General features: G+C 40.8%; 1 protein-coding gene across 4 annotated transcripts in view; it reads left to right on the plus strand.

Moving 5' to 3' along the window:
* Nucleotides 1–27,836, plus strand: part of grik4 (glutamate receptor, ionotropic, kainate 4) — a 307,117-nt gene that overhangs the window by 239,748 nt on the left and 39,533 nt on the right. For all 4 annotated transcript variants that reach the window (XM_088619597.1, XM_088619595.1, XM_088619594.1 and 1 more), the window contains 3 exons: nt 7,045–7,206; nt 8,955–9,107; nt 9,779–9,883. In XM_088619597.1, the coding sequence (XP_088475723.1) occupies nt 7,045–7,206; nt 8,955–9,107; nt 9,779–9,883 (420 nt within the window). The remainder of the gene's footprint in view (nt 1–7,044; nt 7,207–8,954; nt 9,108–9,778; nt 9,884–27,836) is intronic.

Raw genomic sequence — 27,836 nt, forward strand, 5'->3', positions numbered from 1 at the left:
CAATAAAAAAGCAGTTCCCCAAGTTTTATTATTTTAATTTTATTTTTTACTCCAATCCTTGAAGCATAGTGTCAGTATTTCAGCTTACATTAGATAATTCGAAAAGTGTAACAAAACAAGATTTCCAGTACAGTATCACAAAAACAGCTGATCAATCTCAAATAATTTTTTGGTATTTTGAATTGAATTAGATTAGAGAAGATTTACTTAAGGTTTATCGCTAATTGATGTGCCCTCTTTTCAGCTGTAATCGATACCCATTAGGCTTTTAATTAAAGCATTTAGGAATTAAGGTGACGTCAATATAGTGGGATAGTGTTGTTCTGTGTGTGTTGTGTAATAGCCGTGTTGTGTTTGTTTCAGAAAAACTAAAAAAATTTCTTCAGAGGACTGCTGAATTCAATTAGCAGTAAATTAATCACCTGTAACTTAAACACTCACCTAAGATGATGATGTTGTGAGCACCATCACTCTCCACCGCGTGCTTTCCTCACCGGCACTAGGCACCTTTCTCTCCTTGTTCTCTTCTATCTGGATGCTGTTGCTGTAGAAACAGCTGCACCTGTCTGAAATGACATTTATAAAATCCCTTTAAACTAGCTGGATCACTGAAACCTGGCTCTGTGTCCCACTCTGTGTCCTCTAAGGCGCTGTTCCACCCCAAGCCCTGAATGCCTGAATTATATTATCTACAGTATATTATCTTAGGAACAGGTGAAAGTTTATTTCATGCTCTAAGGGAAGGGAACACAATGTTTTGGCTGTACACCTGGAAAAAGCTTCACAGCTGTGTTTTTTTATTTCAGAATGGAATAAACCTTTACCTGTCTTTTTGCAGCCTAAGCATGCTGATGCAGCTCCCTCCCCAGACTTCTATATTAGCTTAATTGACCTAAATTACCCAGTGTTCATAGGACTTCAGGACTTCCGCTGAATACCTGAGACTGAGTGTCTAGAGTCTCGATGCCAATAGGAGAGAGGAGTGTACAGTTTCCCAGCAGCGCTCAGGAGATCCCAGGTTACAGAGGGCCTGTGTATAAAGAGGGTGTGGAGCCCCTGCTGAGAGTGGAGGGCACGGTTTTGAACCCTAGGTGGGCGCACTCTGGGTCAGCAGACACAGCAGTGGCAGAGAGCAAGAGTCGCTGTAGGGCGTTTTTGCATCTCTACGTTCCGTCTCTGTTTTACAGCCCCCAAGGGCGCCGTACTGGACCTCTTTAATGAGCAGCTCACTTAGTGCTGCTTTTTATTTTAATGATCTATTAAACGGCAGTTAGAGAACGATTATGGAAGACCCGATTTTGCAGTTGTCAGGGGACAGCGTTTAGAGGGCAGGGAATTGACATAAAAGAAAAGAAAAATAAGAAAGTGACAGCTCTGTAAGTGATGTGAAGCACAGGACACCTGGCAGAAGGAACACAAGGTTTGGGAAACCCATAGCTGCGATCCAAAGGACACAAGAGTGAGGAGAAGATCTCAAGGGCTGCGTTACACAGTTTTTGTGCTGTGTAGTTTCTGTAGCTACTAATAGAAATACTTTTCAGTGTAATTGCACGGGCAGAGTAAGAGTAAGGAAGAGAAGACATGTCATGAAGGCCCAGTATAATTCTGGAAGCACCTCTCTAGGTTTAAGATCCTAAAAATCAAGCATTGTTCTGCTATTAAAATTTGTGTTACTTCAGCACACAGTATTAAAAGAAATGTATGAGCACGTTGAAAGTGTTTTCAAGTTTCTGATCTTCAATGGCAACAATGTTTGATTGATCTCTGTTTTTTCTATAGTGCAATTAATTCCTGGTTTGGAAACCAGCTGGAAATATCAGGGGCTGCTAAGTAGGGTGATGAGTATCTGAGCCAGGCTGTTCAGCCATATAATGAAGCCAGCATGAGATCCTCTGCTCAATTAGCCCCATGGAGAAAGTGGGCCAAAGGATCTCCTCTCATTTCTAATCTTTCCTATGTTCTTTTTTCTCATCAGCTATTTCTCTCCACCTTTTTTTTTCCTTGTCTGGTCATCTCTCTTGTTTCATGGGTGCGCGGCCCTGTCCACCCATCTCCCACCATCCCTCACCAGTACTCTCAGTTCGGGGGTAAATTTGGCCAGGACACCTAAAGGGATAATATCCTTACTCTTTTTGAGAAATACGCTGAGATTTTTAATGACCATAGAGAGTCAGGACCTCGCTTTTCTGTCTCATCCAAAGGATAATGCCTTTTTTACAGTATAATGTCCCCATCACTATACTGGGGCATTAGGACCCACACAGACCACAGGGTGAGCACTCCCTACTGGCCCACTAATACCACTTTCAGCACTTACCTTAGCTTTCCCAGGAGTCTCCCAGCCAGGTACTGACCAGGCTCCCATCGGTTGAGCTTCAGGGAGGTTGCCAGTTGTGACTTGCAGGGAGAAATAACTGCTGGCTGTATACCCTCTGCTTTCTCACTCCTACCTTCTCTCCCCTTTGTTTTCCTCTGGCCTCTGAACCTCAGCCAGCTGCCAGGCTTTCTCTTAGTCCCATTTCTTAACAAAATCACGGGATAACTGCCTGTGCACTGTGACCCCCCCTCCTCCATTCTCTTCCAATGATGAGCCTTGATCTGAGTGTGCCGGCCGCTGACAGCACACAATGAGACTGTAATTTGCAGCTGTCAGCCCATGTTCTAGTTAATAGGGAGGTCCCGATCATCTCCGTTCATGCTGTCCTCTTCTGTTTATTTTTCATTTCCCCTCATTTTCTTAGCATGTGGTGTCTGTCAGGGAGGATTACCTGGACTTTAAACAGCATGTCAGCACAGTTCTCTCTGTTGCGGGGGGGTGGACTTTTGGGGGGAGAAGGTTGTTAATGGTAATTTTTAGACTACTAATGAAATGGCTACATAGCATGAGCAGGCAGAACGTAATTAATTAGGAAGCAGTTCACAGCCGATGTCTTGGGTACACATGGCTCTGTTAATGAATCCATGGTAGCCAAGTTGTGGGAGGCTTATTTTAGGATTGCAGATTGATCCTGAATTATTTATTGATTAGTTAAAAACAGCTTTAACTTTTTTGAGCTGGCTCTGGATTTAAGCAGGCTCACAAGAGAAGCTTAATATCTTGAGAAAATTAAAGGAGGTTTTCACTCACAGGTTCCATAACCACAGTGTTAACTTAAGTCCTTTTATAAGTCTACAGTATAGTGAGTTATTTATAGTCCTGCTTTTTATATTATTCCTCAAATGCAAATCCGTGATTTCCATTGTCTGGGGTTATTTATAGGCACTCAGGCAGTGAACAAGGAGAGTTTGTTAACAAATCTATGAGACACTAATAGCACGTATGCTGAAATTGACCTTTGTGAGGAATTATTGTTGTTACTGGAGAAATTGGTATCTGGTAGTGTTTCATGCTTCCCTGACCAGTAACCTTAATACCGGCATCACTGTGAGACGCTGCCATGAAACTTTGAATGTGGAAGAGTCATGAATATCACAAGTAGTTTTTTGGAACCCATTGATTTTTACACTGAATCATACAGTATTTTTCTATTCTTATCCCTATTGAATTGAAGGACCTTGGATGGATGTTTTGGGTTTACATAGCTGTCATGTAGGCTGTGGTACAATCAGTCATATTCTTCTGTCAGCTCTACTCTCCTATTTCCAAGCCAGTGTGAAGAGCAGGAGAAATCTTTTCTTGCTCATTTTCACACTCATTTCTTCCTGAGACAATGCCTAAGGGTTCTGTTTGTGTTTTTATTTATGTTTGCTTGCATTTTCTCAGTGAAATTTCATCTCTACCAGAAGTGCATGGTGCCCTCAAAAGCCTTCAGTTTAAATATTGTTAGAATTCATGAAAAGAGTACAGCTTTCAAAGTTAGGTGCACAAAATTGAAAGAATTTTATTTTGCTGCCTTTAAAGTTTAAATCACTATCTTGATATATTTCACAGCTAATCTGAGTATTTCCATATATATATATGTGTGTATAGGGAATAGACTGTATTTGTCATACTTATTAAACAATTTATTTTGAAGAAGCTTTTTTTTCCTGGGAGATTAAGTGGAAGTACAGTAGTTGATGTTTTGAGTTTCAATATTTATGTTTTCCTATATATTTCCTGTACTTTCCTATAGGATGTATCACATCAAAGACAGGCTTGATCTTCGTTTCAACCATAAAATAAATAAATGTGTTTGTGAAGCATTTGTTTCACCACAGTGAACTGAATTTCTTAAATCAATGTCCAGGAGGACAAGCATGTAAAATCTGGAAAATGAGTGAGTAAAGTTTGACCAGAAAGAAAGGAGATTCCAGATGTAAAGGAAGAAATGTTGACAACAATAATAAAACATTTGACTGCCAAAGTTTAAAGCTACAAGGGAATTGATCGGGCTTAAACTCTGGTGAAGTTAAGAGGTTTGATTTTCCATGAATACTCATTTTTGCTAGCTTTTTTACATTTGACAGTTTTGAGGATGGTGGGGGTGGCATGCACTTGTGTTAATTATGTCATGCAGGGATCTGTGCACAATTCTGCATTTCTCTGAATGTTTTGCTTTTGGTAGCTGTCTGAATGGCTGAGTCCTTGAGCCATCTTGAGCGGTCTGCCATTAGCCTGGCGTGTGCTGTTTCATCCCTAATGGCCTCTAATGGCCATTGTACTGCTGAGCCACAGGGTCAGTCTAAACAGCGCTGCCACAACGCTGGAGTGGCATGACACCCCTCACTGCAGACTGAGCCACTTGAGTGATGGCAGCTACAACAGCACTATTAATACAGCCCAGAGGAGCCCTTCAGACTGCCACAAATACCTGCAATCCCTGCTTTGCACCCATGACCCAGGAGACCTTTACACTTGACCTGTCTGGAGTGTGTTTCTGTGGGAAGATTACTTCCATTTTAACTTTCTGATTAGTGTCTCCCAGGACTCTCCTGTGTGGTGTCACTGTTTCCCGATGACTTGCTTGCCCCTGGTGAGCCATCGTGGTCAGCTGGGACCATTCAGAGAGCTGGTCCTGGCTGATACTTAACATACTGTAGATCAGAGATCTGCTACTAAACACACTGAACAAATACAGCTGCCTGCGCTGGCCAAGGAGGATGGTCGGGAGAACCCTAAACATTCGCTCAATCACAAATGCAGCCAGTGGCTGGGAAGCAAATTTAGTTAAAAATGCTCCTGAGCTGCCTGAGAAGAAACTGGAAGGAAGTTTAAGTTTCCTAAATAATTTAACAGCAGGTTATTGTTCAAATGTTTTACATTAATCAGCACAAACATTTGCTCTGCTGACTATATGCACATTTTGCTGCATGAAGAGAGGTTTATATACTGTAGTGCACCAGCACCATATGGAGAATGGAATATTGTCTCATCGATATAAGAGTGCTCTTGTCCAGTCACAAGATATCAATGGAATACAGGGCTGCAGTTGGTACCTTTCCCTCTTTGTAATGTGTTGTGCTGTATTACAGAAGCATTGTCAGAGAGACTGAAGGGTTGCTAGTGGGGCTGATTACAGATTCCTTGCCTCAGAATGATAATTTTAATATAGCTGTATAGGCTGGTAGGAATACTGTAGTTCAAAAATCATGTGCTGCGATATTCCTGATTATGGTAGTATCAGTTATCTCTCAGGAAATACATAATCATTAATCAATAATGATATACTGTACATAGCCAGCAGCCATATCAACCTGCAGTTCACAATTGACAACCCACTGCAGCTCAGCTGGTGTGAGCCTGGTCAGACCCTGGGACAGCTAAGGTCGCCGCTGGAAGTGGTTTTAGAGGGGCCAGTAAGGGGTGCTCACCTTGCTTACCCCTGCGGTCTGTGTGGGTCCTATGCCCCAGTATAGTGAAGGGGACACTACACTATACTGTAAAAAGGTGCCGTCCTTCGGATGAGACGTAAAACTGAGATCCTGGCTCTCTGTAGTAATTAAAAATCCCAGGAAGTTCCTTGAAAGGAGTTGGGGTGTAACCCTAGCATACTGGCCAAATTCCCCATTGACCTTTAGCAATCATGGCCTCCTAATAATCCCCAACTATGAATTTGCTTCATCACTCTGATCTCCTCAACCACTGATGTGTGGGGAGCGTTCTGGCGCACTATGGCGGCCGTCGATCATCCAGGTGGTACATCACATTGGTGGTGGTGGAGAGGAGTGCCCATTACCTGTAAAGCGCTTTGAGTATCCAGAGTACCCAGTAAAGCTCGATATAAGCGTAAGCAAATATTATTGTAATTATTATTAATTATTAACCTCTGCTACCCAAAATTAACTGGAAAAGCAAAACTGTCATTACAGTCATTAAGTGGAGCTTGTGAGCAACAGCAGGTCTACGTGGAAAGAGCGTAGGTGAAAAAAGGAAAGACAGCCCTGCGGTGTCTGTGATCTGTGTTTTATCCAGTAAGGTTAAGGACAACTGACAGCTAAAAACAATGTGACATTAGAAGAACAGAGCTCACAATGAGAATGATTGGTTTTCTGTTTTAAGTTCAAGTGCTGAAATGTCAGACAACATTCTGGATTTTTTTATATTTAATTGTTGTTTCACAACATTGTCTCATTATTTGATCAAATCAGAAGTTATCAGATCTGATCTTCTGGTTTGAGGTGTAATATACAGTATCTTGGGTTATAAAATATCTAGCAGTATTTAATTAGAAGTGCTGGACTCTTGATATTGTTTTCTATACTCAGCAACTTATAAGGACAATGCTTTTTCTTCTCAAGTAAAATAGCTTCATTTTTTGGGACCAAAAAGTTTCAGTTATAGTTAATTGAGTTAGTAGTGATAGTATTAATTAGCAATAGAAATTTTAATGATGCATTGTAGTGCATAATCAATACATTCTCATTTTGAAGTCTAGTAGACTTTTTGTAGCAACTAGAAAAAATCATCATGACACAGATTAGACAGAATTTTTAATGACAAATGAGGCCTCACCGGCCTGGTTTGGCTGCCTGCTGCTGTCTCCAGTGTGTTGCACAGCACACTGACACACTGGCTACAGGCATGAGTGATGCAGGTCTGCTGTCCCAATCCTTTCCCTTCAGGAGTTCTCCCTGCTGCGGCTGGACCACATGGCTGATGAGCGGGTCAACATCGTGGGCTTTTCCGTCTTCAACCGCACTCACCCCTTCTTCCAAGACTTCCTGCTGAGTCTCAATAGGTCCTGGCAGGAGAACTGTGACCACGCCCCCTTCGCTGGAGCCCCGGTGAGACCCTACGCCTTGTTCACAAGCAGGACTCAGACACAGGATGAGCGAGAACATAGACTTAGCTCATTATCTCATCTCTCATTTGTGTGGCATAAAATGCAAAAACAGCTGCCTGGACCCTTAGAACTAATCTGAGTCACATTGCAATAGCTACCTGTACAAATACAGTAGATGTGCAGAGGTCACAGAGATACAGTATGGGTATCTGTATGAATGGGTCCTTTCTCCCTGAAGGCTTTGCCTCATTGCTTTTCTAAGAAGCTGTGAGAGAGTTCCCAGAAGGAACTTGTCTGATCTAATAATATGTTGACTGATGTCTCCTGACAAGTTCCTAACAATTTCCCTTCGAATCGTAATCTTGAATCTTCCCTTCATCTTTGAGACTTCCCTTTGAATCTTCATCTTCTTCCCGGAATATTCTTTGAAGATTCAAACTTCCCTTTGAATCTGAACTGTATTGAAGGGTACATATTGCTACAGTAGTTCAGATGTTCAAATTAACAGACTCGTTTCAGTTTAGATTTGTGACATATTGTATTCCAAGGGGAGTTATCCTGTGTTTTGTTATTAATTTTGTTAATTATCAGACTTAAAGAAAAAGTTGAGAAAACATACTCAGATGTTTACATGATTCCATTTTGATCTGCTCATTCTTTTCATGGTGGCCCTTAATTAATTTGATAACCAGCTGATCTTTCCTTTTTAAAAAGTTCTGTATTTTTAATCAAGCTTTCTAACGCTTTAAGAGCAAAATGAAAATAAGTCAATGCACGCTGCTGTGGAAATAATATTTTTTATGCTTGCATTTCCTTTTAATTAAGACTCATTTTTAATGTATCAGCCTGCAGGAGCCCATCAGTTTAATAAGAGAATAAATAGAACTTTTGAGTGGCAAAGTGACTCACAGGTGTTTTTCAGGAAGACTTCTCTCAACTTGCAGTACTGGCTGCATAAAGGTAGTTTTCCCCTTGACGTGATGGAACCTGGGTCTATCGCAGGTTTGAACAGGAAAGGGACTGCCAGGCTCCAGTGCTTATGTTAAGGCTGTAAGAGTGAAGAGCAGACGTATCAAGCCTAGATGAAGCTGTCTGCCTGCCTGTGTAAAGACAGATAAGCCTGGGGGTGTCAATGAGGGAATGTGCTTGCCCTCTGTTGTGGAGGAGTGTGGGCGTATCCACATTACTCCACAGCAGAGCAGCACTGACATTTACCTCGCAGTGCAGTCTGACCTTCTGTGACGTGGTTGCCGCAGAAGCTGGTGGAGGCTGAACTCTATGTACCCTGGAGAGCTCACAAAGTGTTCACCAACTGCTGCGCATTATAAAGCAAACATGCAAGCAATAAAACAATTCTGTAGATTATAAACACACTGCATGCCAACAAGTCTGCCCTTCACAGAGCAGAGCCAACTTCCTAGTTTGTGTGTTGTGCTTTACACAGTCTCAGCAGACCTGTCCTCCTGTCCAGCAGGGGGGGATCAGGCCCTCTTTCTGTGCATGTCACCTTTTTCACCTTTATCACAAAAAGTAAACTGTCCACAGTGAGTAAAAGAAAAAAATAAGGAATACAGTTTGGATTTTCACAACATTGTTGCATGGAGAGATTGTTTGATTAGAGATACGAGCTGAAGAATGTAGAGCCCAGTCCTGCAACTTTCACTGTGTCAGACACATCAAAGCCCGTTCGTTCTCCTGCACTCTCTGCACTGCCACACTCCTGAGGTGCCCTCTGACCTCTCCTTGCAGCTCTCCTCTGCCCTCATGTACGATGCTGTCCATGTCCTGGTCGCTGCTGTTCATGAGCTGAACCGCAGCCAGAACGTCGGGGCCATGCAGCTCTCCTGCAAGTACCCCAAGATCTGGGAGCACGGCACCAGTCTGATGAACTACCTGAGGATGGTGAGAGGACAGGCCTCCGGTTCCAAGAGCCCGCAAGATAAACAGTGTCGATAATGATATTGCTAAGTGTTTTTCCTTTGTTCCTTTCTTTTGAATGTTATCATTATCCAATAGATGATTGCATGCATGTGCTTAAGAAAAAAAGTAAAGCTTAAAGCCCACTCAACTCACAAAGGTAGGCAACAAGATTTATTTAGAAAATGAAATGTGGAGGAGGCAGAAGATGATAGGCAGTAAACATTTAAGGATGTTGGAGTCTAATTATCATCTCATCACAGTAACCAAGGGGTTCTTGCTCTTCTGCAAAATGAGTAGACAATCAGACATCACTAGATTGAACAGTCAGTTTGTTGCATTTGCCAGCTGAATAGAACCTCATTAAATGTATGTTTGAGTCAACCAATTTCATTGCTTTTTTTGTCCATGTAATGACTTGAGGAGTTTGGATGTGTCTCATCTGACAAACATCCTTGTGATCCTTCATTCTGATCTGGCAGCTCACGTCAGCTAACACAGAGGCCTGAGTGCTGCCAAACAAAGTGACTGTGCACCATGAAATATGTTTTGCACTACACCTTGTTCCTGCACACATGACAACTTTTTGTGTATCGTGACCTTGTTTTTCCATGCTTTGGGATGCAATTTGTTCTCGTTCTGTCTCTCCTGGATAGGTAGAATTGGAAGGTCTAACTGGCCACATCGAATTCAACAGCAAAGGCCAAAGGTCCAACTATGCTCTGAGGATCATGCAGAACAGCAGAGAAGGGCTAAGGCAGGTAAAGTAACACACTTCCTACTGCAGTACGCTGGAGGTCAACCAGCTGTAGGGCTTGATCTCAGCAAAGGGAACAACCTTTACCTGAGGAAGAACAATCTTCTTGTGGTGAAGATCTTACTGATAAAAGTTCTGCCAGGAACAGCTGGAGTCAGAAGGGAGACTGTGGACAACATCAAAAGATTCAAAATGTAAACCCTTGACACTGCGGCAGAATGCTTGAGTCATGGTTTACTCATGGGAACTTTCCTTCTTTGTAACGTAAGTTTGTGTTTATTGCATCTTTTCTATTTTTTTTCCATATTGTTTCCTGAATTGATTTTAGTCACATCATGGTGGAGTGTTTGATGTACCTTCTAAAAAATAAAGGCTGTCATCATTGGTGTTTAAAGATAAAGGGACCGAGTACCAGAAGAAGATCCTGTGATCTTAACCCCTCCAACAGCCGCTGTCAGGCTGTATTAACACTGTCACTACAAGTCTCTTTGATTTTAGGCAACACAACCTGCTAAAGTAAAAAAAGCACATAGATTACAGTCAAGAACTAGAAAATGTTTTATTTAGACATTAAGCTAATACCTTTTTTAAGGAGTACTGTTGACAGTTAATCTTTCCTGTCATATGGAAGCAGTAGCCTTTTAAAATAACATTTTAGGGCTCAGTTCATAGACTGTCATAATAGTGTAACATAATGCATGTGTTTCACAATGTGTGCCAAGCATGCTGCTGTAAGAAGAATCGGTGTACATGCAGAGAGCAGGGAAAGAATCTGTGTGCGTCAGAAACCCCAGCACAGATAGAACAATAAAGAAATGCACAAATGGGAGCTGTTTTGTACTGATACCCAGATGAAAGGTGTTATTGCCTTGTTAAGAGGTTTTGTGAATGTTTTTAGAGATGCATTAACAACACTATTTGTGTTATGGAAGGATCATTGCACCTATCATTCATTTCACTTCATTTTCCTTGTCATGCAAGATGGAAATCTCCTTTACTGCCATTCGTTTCACTGTCTCCTATGTTATTCTGCAGAGCTCAATCTATGTCATATATATTTAAAACCTAAGGATTGTAAAACAGCTTAATGGTTGGTCACACAGTGCCAATTATCTGGAAGAGAAAAGAAGCAGAAAAAGCTAAAAAAAAGTTATAAAATCATCCTAATTCATCAATAACTTAGCAGCTTGCTTTTTGCTTAGAGTCTGAAGCTTGTTGAGTTTCTCCCAGAAGAGCAGCATGAATTACTCTGACTTGAAAACAGTCCTTGTGGTAGCCTACATCTGCCAGGACAGTATGGCCAGAGGCAACAAGCTGAAGAATAAACAATCTTTTATTTATACACAGCCCAGAAAATTAGCTATGTACAGGCTGGCCTATTAAGACAGGAGCCAAACAGATATGCAAGTGAAACATAGGCAGAGTGATCTGCAACAAACAAACATTGAGAATGAACTCCTTTTTCTGGGGAGAGGGTTGTTACAGTCTTTCAGACAACCCAGACAAGGCCTGCATGGTGGCCTCCTGGTTTTAATGCTGAGGTCATTCCTGTTCTCAGAAGTTCCTTATCCTTGGATGTCATGCCTGTGCCCCAAGCAAGAATATGATTTGTAAGGCCAGAGCTATTTGGAGGAGCCAGCAGTAAACTTCAGTGCCTCTTGTTTGCTATTTGACCTCCAGAATGTAGGCTGGCCCAGGGACTGCATGGGCCTTGGTGAGGCATAGAACTCCCTCTCTTTCCCACAGTTCCACTCCGGAATGTGTAACCCCTCAGTGCAGCACCAGACCCCTCAAGCCTGCACTGCGCTTCACCTCAAGCTTGCAGTGATGCAAGTAGTGTACTTTGCTTCACTCATACCGACATCACTCCTATGTGTGCTTTATCCACTTTTACTAATGCATGTGTGGTAGTGTTGAAGTATCCGACTACAGCATTCATTGTGCTTCAGACTAGGGGGTAAATGCCAACATAGAGACATTATTAGGTTGTGCTTTTATTTACCTTTCTTCCTCCTATTCAGTGGCTTTTCCAGTAGCCTCATGCAGAATATGCAGTGATATTGATGAGATATTGTACTGCTAGCCCTGTCAGTCAAGCAAATATCTGAGACACCAAAGCAATGAATTGGCTCTGAGAGATGGTTTAAGAAACTATAAACAATAAACAGCTGCTTTGGGATTTTCTAATGTGTTTAATCATGGTTTAGCATTATAATTTGAGGGTTGTTAACAAGGCTTGAGAAATTCAGCTGCTACTGTATGTTTCTTCATCACGCATATGGGCAATGCTACAGTTCGCACAAGCGTAAATGAAAATCAGTACAGTCAGAATGTGAGGACAGACCACTCAAAATAGTTTCCTTCCTTACGGATTTTTTTATTGAAAAATAATATTGAGGCAATTAATCTTTGTACCATGTTGTTTTTACATATAAGGCTCTATGCATTAGCCTTTGGTATCTTCCCGATTAAATGTTTAGCAGATTAATTAATTGTCATTCTTTTATAGCATAGTTGCCCACGTAGATCATTCATCAAAGTGTCATGTGTAATTAAAGATGTGGGAAAGTAGTGAAGAATTCCAAATGTGAGCAGATTAACACTAAACAAGCAAGGATGAAGTAAACTTTTAATATATTAAATAATGAATGTGGAAATATTCCAGTCCGTTGTTTGTCATCATCATTTGTTGCTTTTTGTATTGTCAGTTCCTAAATCTGCATTCTGGGTATTCAGGCAAAAACTCTTTCTGTAAAGAATTGCCAAGACCGATTGTGGGGAAATGCTCAAATGTAATTCAACTAATTGAGCTTTCCCACGTAGAGACTGAAACTCTAATTAATTATGCAGAAGTGAGGAAAATATGGATTGCATGTAGCTTATATAATGCATGTCCTTTGTTAGCTTTAGTAAAGTGAGGATACAACACAGAATACTAAAGGACTTATCATCCATTTAGTGGATGTTTTCTACTGAGGATTTCTTGCATGTTTATAAGTTTTCCTGTAAAGTTCACTGCAGCTTGACACAAGTACAGTATGTGAGCAACTTTTGGAACAGAAGCACATGTATGCTTTTTTCATTGTACACGAGGGACTGGTGGAGTGGTCCATTGCTGCAGTTTGAACCTGTAAAGGTAGTACTGATTTAATTGAAAATGTACAGCACAATTTGTCCTTTGATAACAAAGGAGCTTTATAACCTTTTCATAATGACTGTCTTTAAGAGCATTCATGTATTTGGCAGAGAGAAAAATAACAGTCTGTTACATTGTAAATTGAAGTTGTGTTGGGAAGACTGGAGATCTGCACCATTAATGCAAACCTGTTTGACTAGATCTCATGTTTGGCAGTAAAATGTGTTAATTAAAGTCTGTGAATCCAGACAGGTAATTTCCATTTATTTGGATGAACTGAGAGCACAGCAGAAAGCTTCAACACAGTGTGCACAGCACTGGAAACACCTAGAAACTCCATCACAGTCTCCTCTATCTTAAATTTCTTTCAGCTGAAATAACAGATTGCAATTAGGCGAGAGTAGAGAAGGTTAATGAAGTTAAACTGATTACTTTTCAGGTGTGATTAGAAGATTAAGATGACTGATGTCAGACACCCTGTGGAGCCCCCTTGTTACAGTATACTGTATATCATGTCAGCAGTACTGTCTGGATAGAGCAGACACCTCTATTAGACAGAGATGTGTGATGGGGAGAAATGGGCAAGGTGCACTAGTGTACATTTCTTTTGCTTCTATTTTGTTTTAAAGCCTCTGGATTTGTAAAGGGAGCCATACTGCTGTTTTGTGAATTAGCCAAGACTAGAGGTTAGGCAATGTGAGCACTGCTGATAGCTTTGGCACGTGCTCTCCTTTCAGTGCCAGGAGAAGATCCGAGAGAATGGCAGTGAGAAAGAGAGGAGGGTGCCCACAGGCAGCACATAAACCACAGCTGCAGGGCAGGAGGCCTGAACAGCTACACCAACTCAGGCGTGGAGCTGCACACTCTTAATTATTTGTTTGCCCTGTATGAATATTGCAGAATAATTTCAAAGTATGAATCAGGTGAAGTAGCCTTTATGTTCAGATGCATTGAAACTGGATTGTGAGACAAATCTGAGGTTAACAGTCTCATTGCATTGTGACACCTGTGCAGTCCTCCTTAGTATCACAGCATTTCACCCTGTACTGTGAAGTTCACCCTCGCCCACGCAGGGCACAGCTTCAGAAAGCGAGCACTTTGCTTTAAAACAGCAGATTTTCAGCATACAGTAAACCCTTGGTTTAACAGACTTTGCTTTAATGAAATTCAGATTTAATGGACAAAATCTGCTAAAGGGGAATTTTGTCTGTGAAATCAGAAACACCAAACTGTCCCCACAATAAGGAGGAAATGCACAAACATAAATAATAAATATACAAATAATAAATCAGGATAAAAATGATCACTGCACAGGTTTATAATTCAGTGATATCAATGTTGCCCTATACAGGTAGGTCATTTAGCTGCAATGGGTATTGTTTGTGTTTCGTATGCTTTATGAAAACTTCTGGTTTTATCCATTTTATTAACGACTTGAAATAAAGAGCTTGTACAGTCAATGTTTAGAAAAGAGAAGGGAATTTTCATTCTGTTGATTGTAATTGCTAAACAATGTTAAAAGATTCAGTATATGTATATATTTTTATGTAATTGTGTTTTAGGGCTGAAAACACATTGATCATGATTAAATGGACATTATTTGGCAATAATGGATATGCATGCCCCTTGTTAGTCCATTAAACTGAGAATTTCATTTCATCATTTCTGCCAGTGTTACTGCCATGGTCTCAGGCATATCACACTGATGAACTGGACAGTGTTTTGAAACCCTGAGATTACCTGTATATTTATATGTACAGAAGGGTCTCAAAATTCACAAGGATTCAGTGCAGAAAACCATTGTGAATAGCCAAATCCACATATACCCATATATAACCTTCACAACCCCGAAAAACAAGGCGCTATATCTTGGGAACGAAAGCAGCACAAACGCTTGTTCTGAATGCTGTATACACATATACAACTCTATTACAATTTCTGTTTAAGAGCATCTTTAAATTCCCTTGCTCTTTCCGAGCATGCTATATATGGTTTGCGGGTTCATTCATGTTATTACTTTATCATTAATATTAATATTTGACATACAGTACTGTGATATTTTATAATTATCATAAATGTGACTATAGTTTGCATATTATTTAATTGTGAGACAATTGTATTTATATATGTAATTGTATTAAGAGTTACAACAAATCTAAGATCTTTTAAGAAAGAAGGCATTGCTTTGTGGCGATCATGAGTTTATGTGCATCCAGACCCCAAAAGTCCCTGGTGAAGGGTAGGGTCTGCTGCATATCTACCTCAGGGAATATTGCAAACCCTGGGATCAGCTTTCAGTTGCTTGTCTATCACTTATATCTTATAAGAGTCACATTAACTTGTGGTCAGACAGTGTTTTCAACTCTGTGTCCATTTGAGTACATAGTCGATGCAGAGGTAGAGTGTTTCAGATTAAATGTATTTATTTAAGCTTGTACGTGTACGTTTGATGTCTTGCTTTCCTGAAAATTGAGTTTGGTGCAATAATACATTCTTGTGGAAGTATCCATATTATTGGACTACCATTAGTTGTGAAATTGGCCAGTTGTAAACAATTATTTTGTGTCATGTACAATCACAGAACAGTGAAAAAGTTTTTCCTCTACTAAATTAGTTCTGAATTATAAAAATAATATATGAATATGAAAAATAGCAGTGTGTTTAAGATTTACAGTAAGTGCAAGTTCAGAGAAAACATACAGTCTATTTCCTGAATGGATCTCAGAATTTGTTTGATAAAAACTATTGCAGCAAATGAGTGTAGTACAGTATATTTAAATGTGTATTTCTACTAAATTACTCCAGGCATTTTAAAGCAACATCAAATTAATTGATATTACGGTATATGTGTGACTTAAACTAAGAACTTAGCAGTCCTTTTGAATTAAACATGTGACTTGCCTGCTGAAGGCATAACGTTATCAGTTGTGCTGCCATTTGTACCAGAGGACACAAGTGGGAAGTACTGAATGAAGTGTATTTAAAACCGAAAACAGAAGGCAGTATTTTATCTAAAAGGCTGTGGGATTGTGAAACAAGCTACACAGCCATGTTGTTGAAGCTGATACCTTGGCTTCTTTCATGAACCAGCTGGATGAGATCCTGGAGATCAATTAACGGCTAACTACCAAACAAGCGAAATGGGCCAAATGGCTTCCACTCTTTTGTGACTGTTCTTTTTTTCCCCAGAGCTCCATAATTGTGTTTGATACAAGACTTCCACTTAATGCATGTTACTGTTTAATCATGAAAAAGCAAAAAACAAGGTAGAGTAAGGGAAGGGAAAATTCCAGAAAAGGTGGCATTATCTTAAATCAACTCATGAGAAAAAAAAACAGTTTATTCCAGTCTTCCCACTCTGTTCATTTCCTCAGTTGTTTTCATGTCTGGAAAAAAAATCCACTTTGACAACAGAGCTTCCATACACCCATAAAGCCCATTCCACTTCTTTGACTGAATTTGAGGGAATTGGTGTCATCTGCTGAGAAATCCTTTAGAATCTTCCTCTCATCTTTTTTTTTCGGAAGGCTTGAGTGAATCATCATAGCTTTATTGACCTGCTCCAGCACTTTTAGAGCACACTTTGATCACCATCCCTAGGCTTGTTGGATAAATCAATGTGAAGGAATGGGGATACGAGGTAATGCAAGTCTGCAGTTGGCTCCAGTCCAATCCCACCCTCCTTTAGCCTTAGGTACACTTGCTTTAGTAGACAGTGTTGTTCATTCCCAGCCTCCCCTTCACCTAAGAACATGGAAACAAAATGTTGTGTATGTTAAATTCTACAACAGCTTGTTACTTCTTGGCAGGTTTCAATAACCCATTATCATGTAATTAACATTTTCAGTAATTTCATGTGAGACTCAAGCCCCAGAATTGTCTGAATTTCTGGCATTGTGTGCTTGTTTTTTGACTGATTTCAAGACAGGAGTCATTATTATGTCTTGATAGTGTAACGGAGGCGTTCTTTCCGGACCCTATGCAGACGACACAATCCGGGGTAGAGTGAGGAAAACACGGGGGGAAAAAAAGCATGTGGAAGTCGGGGTTGAAAACGGGGGACGTGTCCAAGGTGCACAAGTGTTCTGGGGGGTGAGTCCAAGGCAAACTGTCCAAAAGGGAGTCCAAAGGGAAATCCAAGACGTGGCAATTGTCCAGAGCCGGGTGGTCCTTCAGAGACGAAAACAAACGGGATTAAAAACCGGAGCGGGATCCGGTGGAGGGTCGGGGGGGAAAAAGGGGGGGAACGGGACCAGACGCTACAGAACTCCAAATAACTTTACACACATAAACCAAAACTTACTGCTTTAGTCTTAAGTCACTAATCCAAGAAACTTTGAGCTGTTTAATCTACTGCCATTTTTCCCTAAATGTCATTTTTTGAGGAAATGCTGGAGTAGTGCTTGTTGTTGTTTTGTTGAGGATTATTGGAGTTTGTGGTCTTGCAGCACATTTTGTAATAGTCCCCCAGGGCCATAATTCATTCATGCTTGTTTCCCTGACTCGTGAGACTCCACAGCTTCTACAAACTGTGCCCTTGGCATTCTGTTGCCTAGCAACAGTGCAAAGGCTGCCACTAAATACTAAATACTGTTGAAAACCAGCATGATACCAAATAATGGGCGGTGGTCAGGAAGGTGCCAAAGACTGGCTTGGTTCAGTATGAATATTCAGTTCGGTATCATTCTTGGTTCCTGCTGATCAAAAAAGTTATATGCTAATGTATCCCTTTTTTTGTGTTGTGACATTTGCAACTTTTCTGTGTTCCTAAGTTTCAAGGACTCCTGTTTCTGTCTGGAAGTACTCCACTGAGCCCTGACATGCCGTTTGGGAAACACTTTCTGTGCCCTCTGGACCTCAAGATCAGCCCCACTGTTTTGCTTTGAGTTTGGAGTTTATTAACCACTTAGGTTTAATTGCTTTTTTCCTTACCTATGCTAATTTGCTAGATTTGCAAATTTGATAATCCCTTTGAGAATAACTGAATCCGATTATGCTGTAGAGCACGGCACCAAACGCTTCTTCTATTTGATTCCAGTACAGGGCACACCTAAGCATGCAGGGCGATTAAGGACCTTGAACTATATGGATTCTTACTACTATGCTCTAGGAGCCTTTTAAGAATCTTGAATATCAGATCTTCCCAATCCAGGTCCCCCATCTTCTACTGATTTGCGGTCCACCCCAGATTTAACTAAGTAATTAATTTACTGGTTGCACTTTTCACTTCCAGGATTGTCAGAGATTTTTATTCACCTGTAAATCGCCTCTGAATTCCCAAAGTAAACTGGAAAACGACAGCTTTCTAAGTTGCTCGAATCAATGAAAGAGATGTAATTAATCAAATGATCCAGTGCGTTAAGTACCTAAGAGCTCAGCTGGAATGAAAACCAGCAGTCAATGGGGCCTCAGGGTGATTGTGGTCAGTGGGGTGTGGAGAGGACTGCTGAGCATTGTTTGTCCTCACGCAGGGCAGACTGGCCAGGCAGGGGTCATTGTTGAGCCTCATCCACTCCCAGACAGCTACTGTCTGAATCAAATGAAATTTTGGACAGAAGTTCCAATATTGAAAAAGTTCTAAATTGCCTCCTTTGTTCTTGTCTGTCTTAAGGGGTAATCTGAATTGTGTTATTATAAATTACAAGAGGAAAACATTGTTACCAAGAAATAACATGCCAACATTATTTAGTTTTGCACATCAGTCTCTTCTAATCACCAATAAAATGATATTGCTTTCCCAGTGCAGCATACATTTTCCCTTGTACACGGTGTAATTCTGGATGATCGTATGTCTTATTCATTTATGAGCTGGTGTAATGATCTACATAAAAAGTCATAACAGCAGTCTGTACCACAAAATATGTTTATGGTGCTCCATATGGAGTGTGCCTCTACTGTGCTGAAACTGTAAATTGACATTCTTTTGAAAATTGTGTTTATGGTGTTCATTTTTCTACAAAGTAATTCCTTGCAATTGCTTTCTGATAAACAATTTTTAACTTGTTAAATCCATATGCATTCCAAAAAGAGAAAAAAAAGCAGTAATAGCTTCCACCAAATGTTAACTAAGGAGGCTGAATACTTACACAATAAGTAAATTTGACTTCACAATTTCTTCTTCACAATTTTGAAAAATATGAAAAATATATGAGATTGATCACTGATTTGATATAAAAACTTTTTAGATATAATAAAAAGTTTCTCTTTTGCGTTGGCTGGTTGTAAACGTGTCAAAAACGCAATGTCTTTGCAAAAGGGTTTAAAAATGTAAGATGGGGAATTTAAGTGGTGGAAATACAGTATATTGCATGAGTTTTGTGCAGGCTCTCGTGCACCGAGCTTCTCTAGCAGACATCACTAAGAGCAAAGCTGATCTGCATCCCCATATCACTTCAGCTCAGGTTCTTGTATGAAGAGATCTGTGCCAGGCAAGATCCTGCAGCGTGGTAAAACTTCTGACCCCACTCTCCAATGTGGGATCACTTCCATCAAACTTGTGGCAGGGAAGCAAGACATGACAGGGCAGCGGGAGAGTGGAGAGGCCATGTGCCAGCTCCTCGCACCTGCCGTTCCCTCCAGGCCCCATGCTGAAGCCAGGACAGGAGGGATGAAAATGAAATGAGCTTATTCTGGAAGGCTGCCAGGCTGTAGACAGCAGCAGTCTTTAAGCGAGTCGGCACGCCAAGCTCCACATTGGTCACATATGCCGGCGTACACCAGTACACCCACACTCCCAGAGAACAGCACGCCAGGTGAGCACAGCAACGCCTAGTCATGCTGCTAATCTGCCAACTCGTTTCCTCGTTCCAAGGTGTTAATTTTACTGCCTGTGATTCAAACTGACATTAATGAATGAATCAATTAGTAGGAGGTTGTTTACTAATTGATCCTGGAAGAGAAAGAGGTAGAGGGATGGTATTTTGTGGCTTGTTTGATCATTTTTCTTTACCTTTGTTTTGCTCTGTCTAAGTGGGAGTGTGGAGAGGGCGCCTGTGCTTTATGTTCTGCTGTAGTGATGGGTGTCCAGTGCAGCTGTGGCAGACCAGAGCTAGTTTCCCCTGGCAACAATATCTACAAAGACTCCTGTGATGTGTTCTTTCTTCACTTTGTGTGTGCAATTTGCATTTTAATTGATCTCTGATTAGTTCGTTAGGCAGTGCTTTAGGCAGGGGATTGTGCTTCCATTTGATTTCATTGCTGCTCACAGTGCATGAGTGACAGTACTTTAGGGGTATAATCATATCCCACATTCACCTGGATCTTCCATCTTCATCTGGTTCACTTTGTTTGACCCAAGTACTCAGCAGTCTATCAGGTGCTGTTGGGCTGCCACAGATCTCAGAGTCATGAGGCCAGCTTTGACTGACAGTTTGGTGACAATCCTGATGATGCCAGAGCATTTGAAAGATTCCCAGTTATTGCCCTTGGATGGGAGTTATCCTCCCCATCTACTTTTTTGCACATTTCAATGAAACCTTCTTGCGTCATCTTCCTGGTGGGGTCAAATCCATCCTGTTGGGCTTCAGTGTCTTGATGATGGGCACCACGGTAGAAACTGGGATGTCTTATGCACTTCTTCAACCCCCGTTAGAGTTGAAGTTTATCTTTTCACCTTCAGCCTTTGAATAAAGACTCCAGCCAAGCACACTCCTTTGAGCAAAGAAATATCTCTATTTTTGGTGTTAAGTGTAGGTTTTGAAATGAACAGTGGGATTGATCAGCTTTGAATGATGGCATCACTGTAAGTCTCTGCAACCAGCCCTTGTGAAGCCCTTCACACTGGGAGTCAAAGATAGCAGCATGTGGTCTTGATTTATACACCTCGTAAAGTAAAAAGCTGTTCCGTTTTCCTTCCAAACCTAACTACATTATGACACATTTTCAGTTTCTGAACAGCTGTTACAAATATAGCTGCATTTTACATTCATTTTGTAAAAAATGTGTGCAGTTTTTGCTCAAGATAAAGCAAAGCACATGCCTTGTAATGTCAAACAGAGCATTAACAGATTCCTTTCATTTTGATGTTTTTTTTCTTTAACAATGATGTCTTTTTAAGTTCTTGAAGGTAGAGCAGAAAAGCTTCAGAAGCCCACCAGCAAATTTAAAATCTCTTCACCTTTGTCTCCTGGCTTGAAGTAAAAAGCGTGATATTTAGCTTCTCTGTACGCAGTCACCAGTGAAAGAAGAAATAAGAGCAGATAAACGTGGTTCATTGAAGACTGAATTGTTATTAGCACTATGGAAGGAAAAAAGTCTTTGGACAGAGTGATAAATGGGACAGTGAAACCTTTTCAAAGTGACAAAGGATGTCTCCGATCCAGCAAGGGCTGCTGAGAGAGATCTCCAGTGGTCAGAGGTCAGGCATGACTGAAAGTCATCTGCCACTCTTCAGGTTAATCCTCACTTTTAAACTGTAGTTTCCCACTGCTTGGAAATTTATGAGGTTATTTGCAAAATGCTATTTCCAGTTTAAAACAAGATTATCTCTTTCATGCACTCTTTGGTGACAATCCAGACTGAATGTTAGCCAGTGCTGTGCCATTTGCTTTTACCTACTACTATTTCAGTACTCTGTTCCTGCATCCTAAACATAAACTAGTTATCTTTTCTTTTAAAATTATTGATTTGGTTCTTAGATACATACAAAACCCATTTGCACCCCATAAATATTTGAATACGTTGTACAGTATGATGAAACATTTACCTGTTTTTGTCTGGATTTGTTTTGTGTTGGCTTATTTGTTTTTTGTGTGGTTTACACCACCCAGTGGTGAACTTTATTGCCATATCTAACCGGTACATGTACTGGTACAATGGAATTCTTACTTACAAAAAGTCTCTCAATTGTTAAAACAAGTGTAAAAACACAAAGTGCAGATAGTGCATCAAGACAATATACAAACAAACAGTAGACAATGAACAAGTGAACAAGTAAACAGTTTGAATGTAAACAATGCAGACGTGTAAACAATGACTGGAGATGTGCAATAAATAAGAAATTATAATGAGGTAGATGGTGTAGGTGTGGTCCGAGGGGCATGGCACTGCTTGTGGGTAGAAGCTATTGAAGATTCTAGTGGTAAGTGTCTGTATGCTTTTGTATCTCTTGCCTGAGGGCAGTGGGGTGATGCCCGGGGTGGTGACTGTCATCTGTGATGGCCAGAATTCTACCACAGCAGCGGTCCTCATAGAGCTGTTTAATCTTGGTGAGACCGCAGCCGATGATCTTGTGGGCCATATTGACCATTCTCTGCAGTGCCTTTCTCTCTCGAGAAGAGCTGTTGCCATACCACACGGTGATCCCGTTGGTGAGGACGCTCTCGATGGTGCAGCGGTAGAAGTTCACCAGCACAGGTACTGGCATCCCCCATCGTTTGAGGCACCTCAAGAAATAGAGGCGCTGCTGAGCCTTCTTCATGATAGAGTCAGTGTTCACAGTCCAGGTTAGATCATTAGAAGTGCGAATTCCCAAAAACCTAAAGCTGGTGACTGTTTCCACTCCTGTTCAGTCAATATTGAGTGGGCTGTGAGTGTGTGGCCTCCTAAATAGCTGTTCGACTTCATCCCTGTAAGTGGACTCTTCATCATCGCTGATCAGGCCTATTACAGTGGTGTCATCCGCAAATTTAATGATGCGGTTGTTGCTGTGTCTTGTTGTGCAGTCGTGAGTGAACAGGGAGTACAACCTTGGACTCCCATCCCATCAGGCCCTGCAGCCCTATGGATTTTCACTCAGACGGCAGCCTTGTGGGGTTCCAGTGCTCAGGGTGAGTGGTGTTGATGTTTTATTACCTATCCGCACTGCCTGTGGTCTCTCGATTAAGAAGTCCAGCAGACAGTTGCAGACAGAGTTGCACAGACCTAATCCCCTGAGCTTTGTCACCAGTTGGCTGGGTATGATGGAATTGAATGCTGAACTGTAGTCCACAAACAGCATTCTCACACATGAGTTCTTAGTGTCCAGGTGTTCCAAGGCTGTATGTAGAGCCAGGGAGACAGCATCATCCACTGATCTGTTGTTCTGGTAGGCGAACTGCAAGGAGTCCGGGGACTCTATGATGGAGGAGTTGATGTGTGACAACACCAACTTTTCCAGACATTTCATCACCACAGATGTTAATGCAACTGGGCGGTAATCGTTTAGGCACATCACCTTTGCCTTTTTGGGAGTGGAACAAGGGTGTTTTTTTTTAAGCAGGTGGGGACAATGGATTGTGACAGGGAGGAGTTAAAGATGTCCGTAAACACTGTGGTCAGCTGGGCTGCACATGTCCTCAGGACGCGAGGTGGTATCCCATCAGGCCCTGCAGCCTTACGGGTTTTCACCCTGCTCAGAGTCTTCTGCACGTCCTGCTCTGAGAGTTTCAGAACAAACTCGCCCTGTAAACTTGGGGTCTCCTCAGCAGTGCCCGTGATCAGAGCATCAAAGCGGGCATAGAAATGGTTCAGCTCGTCAGGCAGGGATGTGTTGTTCGTGTCAATCTCCTGGCTGCAGCCCTTATAGCCTGTGATTGACTGTAATCTTTGCCACAGCCACCGAGTGTCAGCGCTCTGCATTTCAAGCCACACTCTGTAGCTCCGTTTAGCGCGTTTTAAGGCTTTCTCTGCATACCTTGATTCCCTGTACAGCTCTTTGTATCCTGATTTGAACGCGGTGGATCTATCTTTTATCTTATTGCAAATTTTCTTTTCTGGTACACAAATGTCAGTGCAATATTTAATATAGCTGGTGACCGTGTCCGTATACTCATTTAAATCTGCGTCGGGAGCTCTGAATGCATCCCAGCCTGTACAGTGTCCTGCTAGTGGAGGAGACTTTTTGGGGAGATTTAAAAACCTCTGTGCTTAGAAGTCTGGAAAGTATTTTAACAGAAACCCAAGTTCTCTGCTCAGTCACTTTAGGACCAGACAGCTATAGTAGACCATAGGTTCAGAAACAAAATATTGAAGGATTATTCCTCAGTTTATTTTATTTGACTGTGTTTTGTTTTACATAAAAATAGTCAAAGATTATTGTTTAAAACAGCACAGAGTATTGTACAGCTCTGTTCTGTTTGCTCCATTGTTCAAGGACTGAGAGCTTGTCACCATTCAGAATATTGAATGGAAAGTAATTTATGAGATAGCCAGCCGTTTCCAGAGCTAGTCTGCTTGTGTGTAGGGCACTCAACTAACATTGTGGCCTCTTCCGGATAGGGTTTTTGCTCTGGGGACTAGCTATGCTCTTCTTTCTCTTCTTTTTCATCATTTTGTTTTAAAGCTTTACAGCAGACAAAAGCCTTTCAATGGCTTTCTCTTGTACTCTGATTCTTACCCCTCAAGTAAATGAATAATAGACAGATATACATATTGTTATAGCTTCAGTAGTGTCAACATTTTCAGGGGTTTCAAAACAAGTAGAAACAATGTATGGGAGATGAGGTGTTTGCAGAGCTTTAGGTGGGCCCCCAGACACGTTGATCAAAGAAACAGTCTGGTTTACCTGAGTTGTTTAAGTTCTTGGTAAATCATTAAGAGTCATCAACAGTCCAGGAAAATAGTATGAAAAGACAGGAGAGAGGATGGACAAAAAGATAGAAGAGAGAAGAGCAGTGTCAGGTGACATGCTTGGATCAACCATAAGGACCAGATTGGAGTAAAGTATCTGAACCTGGTCAAGAGAGCTTGCCATTCTATCGTTTTAGAAAACTTCAATTTCACTTGTAAATAATCCCTAGGTTGAAAAGTATTTTCTAGTTCATGGATTTATTTTTAGAATAGAGAGATAAGATCCCATTTTGCCTTGTACAACCTAAATTCATAGAATACAACATTAGATTATAATAGCTTTTTTTAGAAGTCAGGTATATCTCTTTTTCTGCCTGATTATATCATATACTGTAGGATTATATAATGTATAGGATTTTGAATACTTGGTCGCAATCTGTTTTTTTCTGGTTGGTCAGGATGTACTATAGGCCTTTAAGACATGTTTGTAAATAGAGTAACTTATATGATGTATGTTGTGTTGTGTATTGTTTAGTCTGTCTCATTATCATTGTTAATATTTCTTTAGCCCAGTGTGCCTTATTTTGTACTCTTTTGCCAAAGCTGTTCCCAGAGAGCAAGGAACTAAAGATATATCTTCTTTACAATTTATGGTTTATGTTTATTTATTTAACTTGCGCTGATTATGATACTCAGTATTTTCTGTAATTATCTATTTTAACAATATGTTTGTCCACAAAACATCTTTAAAGCATTAATACTGCTCTTTTTTAAAGGCCCCGTGGTTTTAAAAATCATGAAGAGCTTGGCTCTTTTTCTTTTTTGGTCAATGGTACCTTTTCTGTTAGTGCTGCTGTGGTATTCCTCCTTGACCCACAGATTTGGTGAGGCTAATAGGCGATGGTTACAGGAACATCAGAAACCTGGATAAGAATCTTATCAACAGCACATTTGTAAAAGCAGATATTCAGTAATCAACTTTCGAATCGGCAGAATTAAGCCATATCACACACATTTGAAATACCAGCCATGATCCAACTCAGATTGATGGTCTAGTGTTAATTTACTCAACATGTAGTCAATTCATGAGCCTCTGACTCACTCTATAGAGCAGCTAACTCTTGGGTCATTATTTTAGTGTTTTTCTAGTTGTTTATACCAGAATTGACATGGTTGGTAAATGGGCAGAAATGTGAACTGGAAACCAAAGAAAAAAATAAGCAATTATAGAAGTAAATAAAAAAGGCCTTTGGTCTCAATAGATTGTGTTTGTGCAGTTTAAGTTTAGATTGCACTGAAAGGTCACATGTTGTCGGGTTGAAAATCATTTTGACCTTTTTATGACCTTTAGTTTACTAACTTTAAGATATCTAAAACATTCTATAACAAGCAGAACACAAACACATTGCCCACACTGAAAGGTCCGGTTTGAATGGTATTTTCATGTTATTTCTGAAGTAATGTATTCCTCGAAATACATTCCTCGATATTGTCAAAACACCTTTAGTCCAGTTATGCATGCATTAAGGGACACAACCTTCTAAGTTCATTTGCTACGTTTGTCTTTCAGACAATTCAGTGCCTCAGTATGGTGACACTGTGTTGAATGGACACACGGTGTGTAGGGGTGCAGTATAGGCACATTCTGTTGTAGGGGCACAGTATAGGTACTGTGCTGTAGCAGAACATTATGGGCACTGTGTTCTAGTGGCACAGTGTGGGTATCTTGTTTGTTGTGGCACAGTGTGGACACATCATGTTGTAGCAACCATTTTGTCATTATGGGACATGTATCAACTGTGTTGTTATGGGCACAGTTTTGTAGCAGAACAGTATGAGCACCATGTTTAAGGGGCAGCATATGGGCACTATGTTGTAGGGCGCAGTGTGAGTACATTGTGTTGTAGGTGCACAGTGTGGGCTCGTGTTGTAGCAGCGCAGTGTCGGCACATCGTGTTGTAGGTGCGCAGTGTGGGCTCATGCAGTAGCAGCAAAGTATCAGCACCCTGTGCTTTAGGAGGTGACATTCTTTGGATAGGATGTTTGCCAGGATCCTGACTAATTTGTCATTAGCAATACCAGGACACTGCTTGGAAGAGGGTGTGTGAATAGGTTTTTTTAAAGGCAGCAACAATGGGTGACCCCAGTACTTACATCTAGTTAGGGTCAGCAAATGGTAACAACTGGGAACGTGTTTAAAAGCCAGTTTAACAGTGATAACACTGGGATTTACTTATGCAGAAAATCCAATCTGAGCTTGATGCAGCGACAGAATAAGAAGAAGCCCAGCAATAAAGGCTATATATTTATCTGTAAGTTTTGTAATATTCTTGTAAAATGAAAAATATTGGAAAAGTAAGAAAGAAGAGAATAGATGTGTTGCTGTTGCTGAAAGCTTCCTTTATCAGTTTGAACTTTTATACCAATCTCTGCTTGTGGATCACAGCATCCAGATTAAAATGTAAATTCATTGACCATGACTGTGGAAGTCCTGTACTTCATGATTGGGGTGGTTTTGGACTGAAGTGATTGTTATCTTGTGCTGAAGGAAGGAAGTGGGAGTCTTGCACTGCTTGACTTGTCCCTTAATGAGCTCAGAAGAACCTTGGAGCACAGCCAGGTCTGAGCCATGGATACCGTCCGAAATAACAGGGGAGTAATCAGCATGCATCTGAGAGCTAGGACTGTTGTTTAGCATTTCCTTGCCATAATATAGGGTTTATAAAGAATTTTAGCAATACCATGGTTAATAAAGGATCAGAGTTGCTTACTCTGTAACCAATACTATAATAAGCTGGAAGATCTGTGCATTAACTGTGTAGCTGGAACAACTCTTAATATTAGTCACCATTGTTTCTGAAACCAAGTGCGTTATTCAGTAATTTATAGTCCCAATACACTACTTGCAATTGCTGAAAACAATCACCAGTCCTTGCAAGTAGCAGATTTCTCCTCACTACTCTTGACTTGACTTTTACTTTACTTTGCTTTACTTACTAAGCTTACTAGGCAGCATTCAAGACAACAATAGATTATGCTCCCAGAATCCTTTTCTCTTCTGTGTTTTTGTATAACTCGGACAACAGGCAGCGGTGTTCTGTGTAAGAATGATGCTCCATACAGCTGAGAGAGCTCTGCACTGACTTCACACATTAATAGCTCATTCACCTCTGTAGGTTGCTTCCACTGTCTGGGCCTGAAAATCATCACATGAATATTCTGAGGTAAGGGAACACAAGAGCAGACTCTGAAAGTAATTGTTCACACATCAGCCTCCATGCCATGGTTAAAATTAATTCATGTTGTGAGCTGTTTATGTGTGAGTGTATAAATA

The sequence above is a fragment of the Lepisosteus platostomus genome, chromosome 25 (genome assembly GCF_059453375.1).
Source record: "Lepisosteus platostomus isolate fLepPlt1 chromosome 25, fLepPlt1.hap1, whole genome shotgun sequence".
Classification (NCBI taxonomy): Eukaryota; Metazoa; Chordata; class Actinopteri; order Semionotiformes; family Lepisosteidae; genus Lepisosteus; species Lepisosteus platostomus.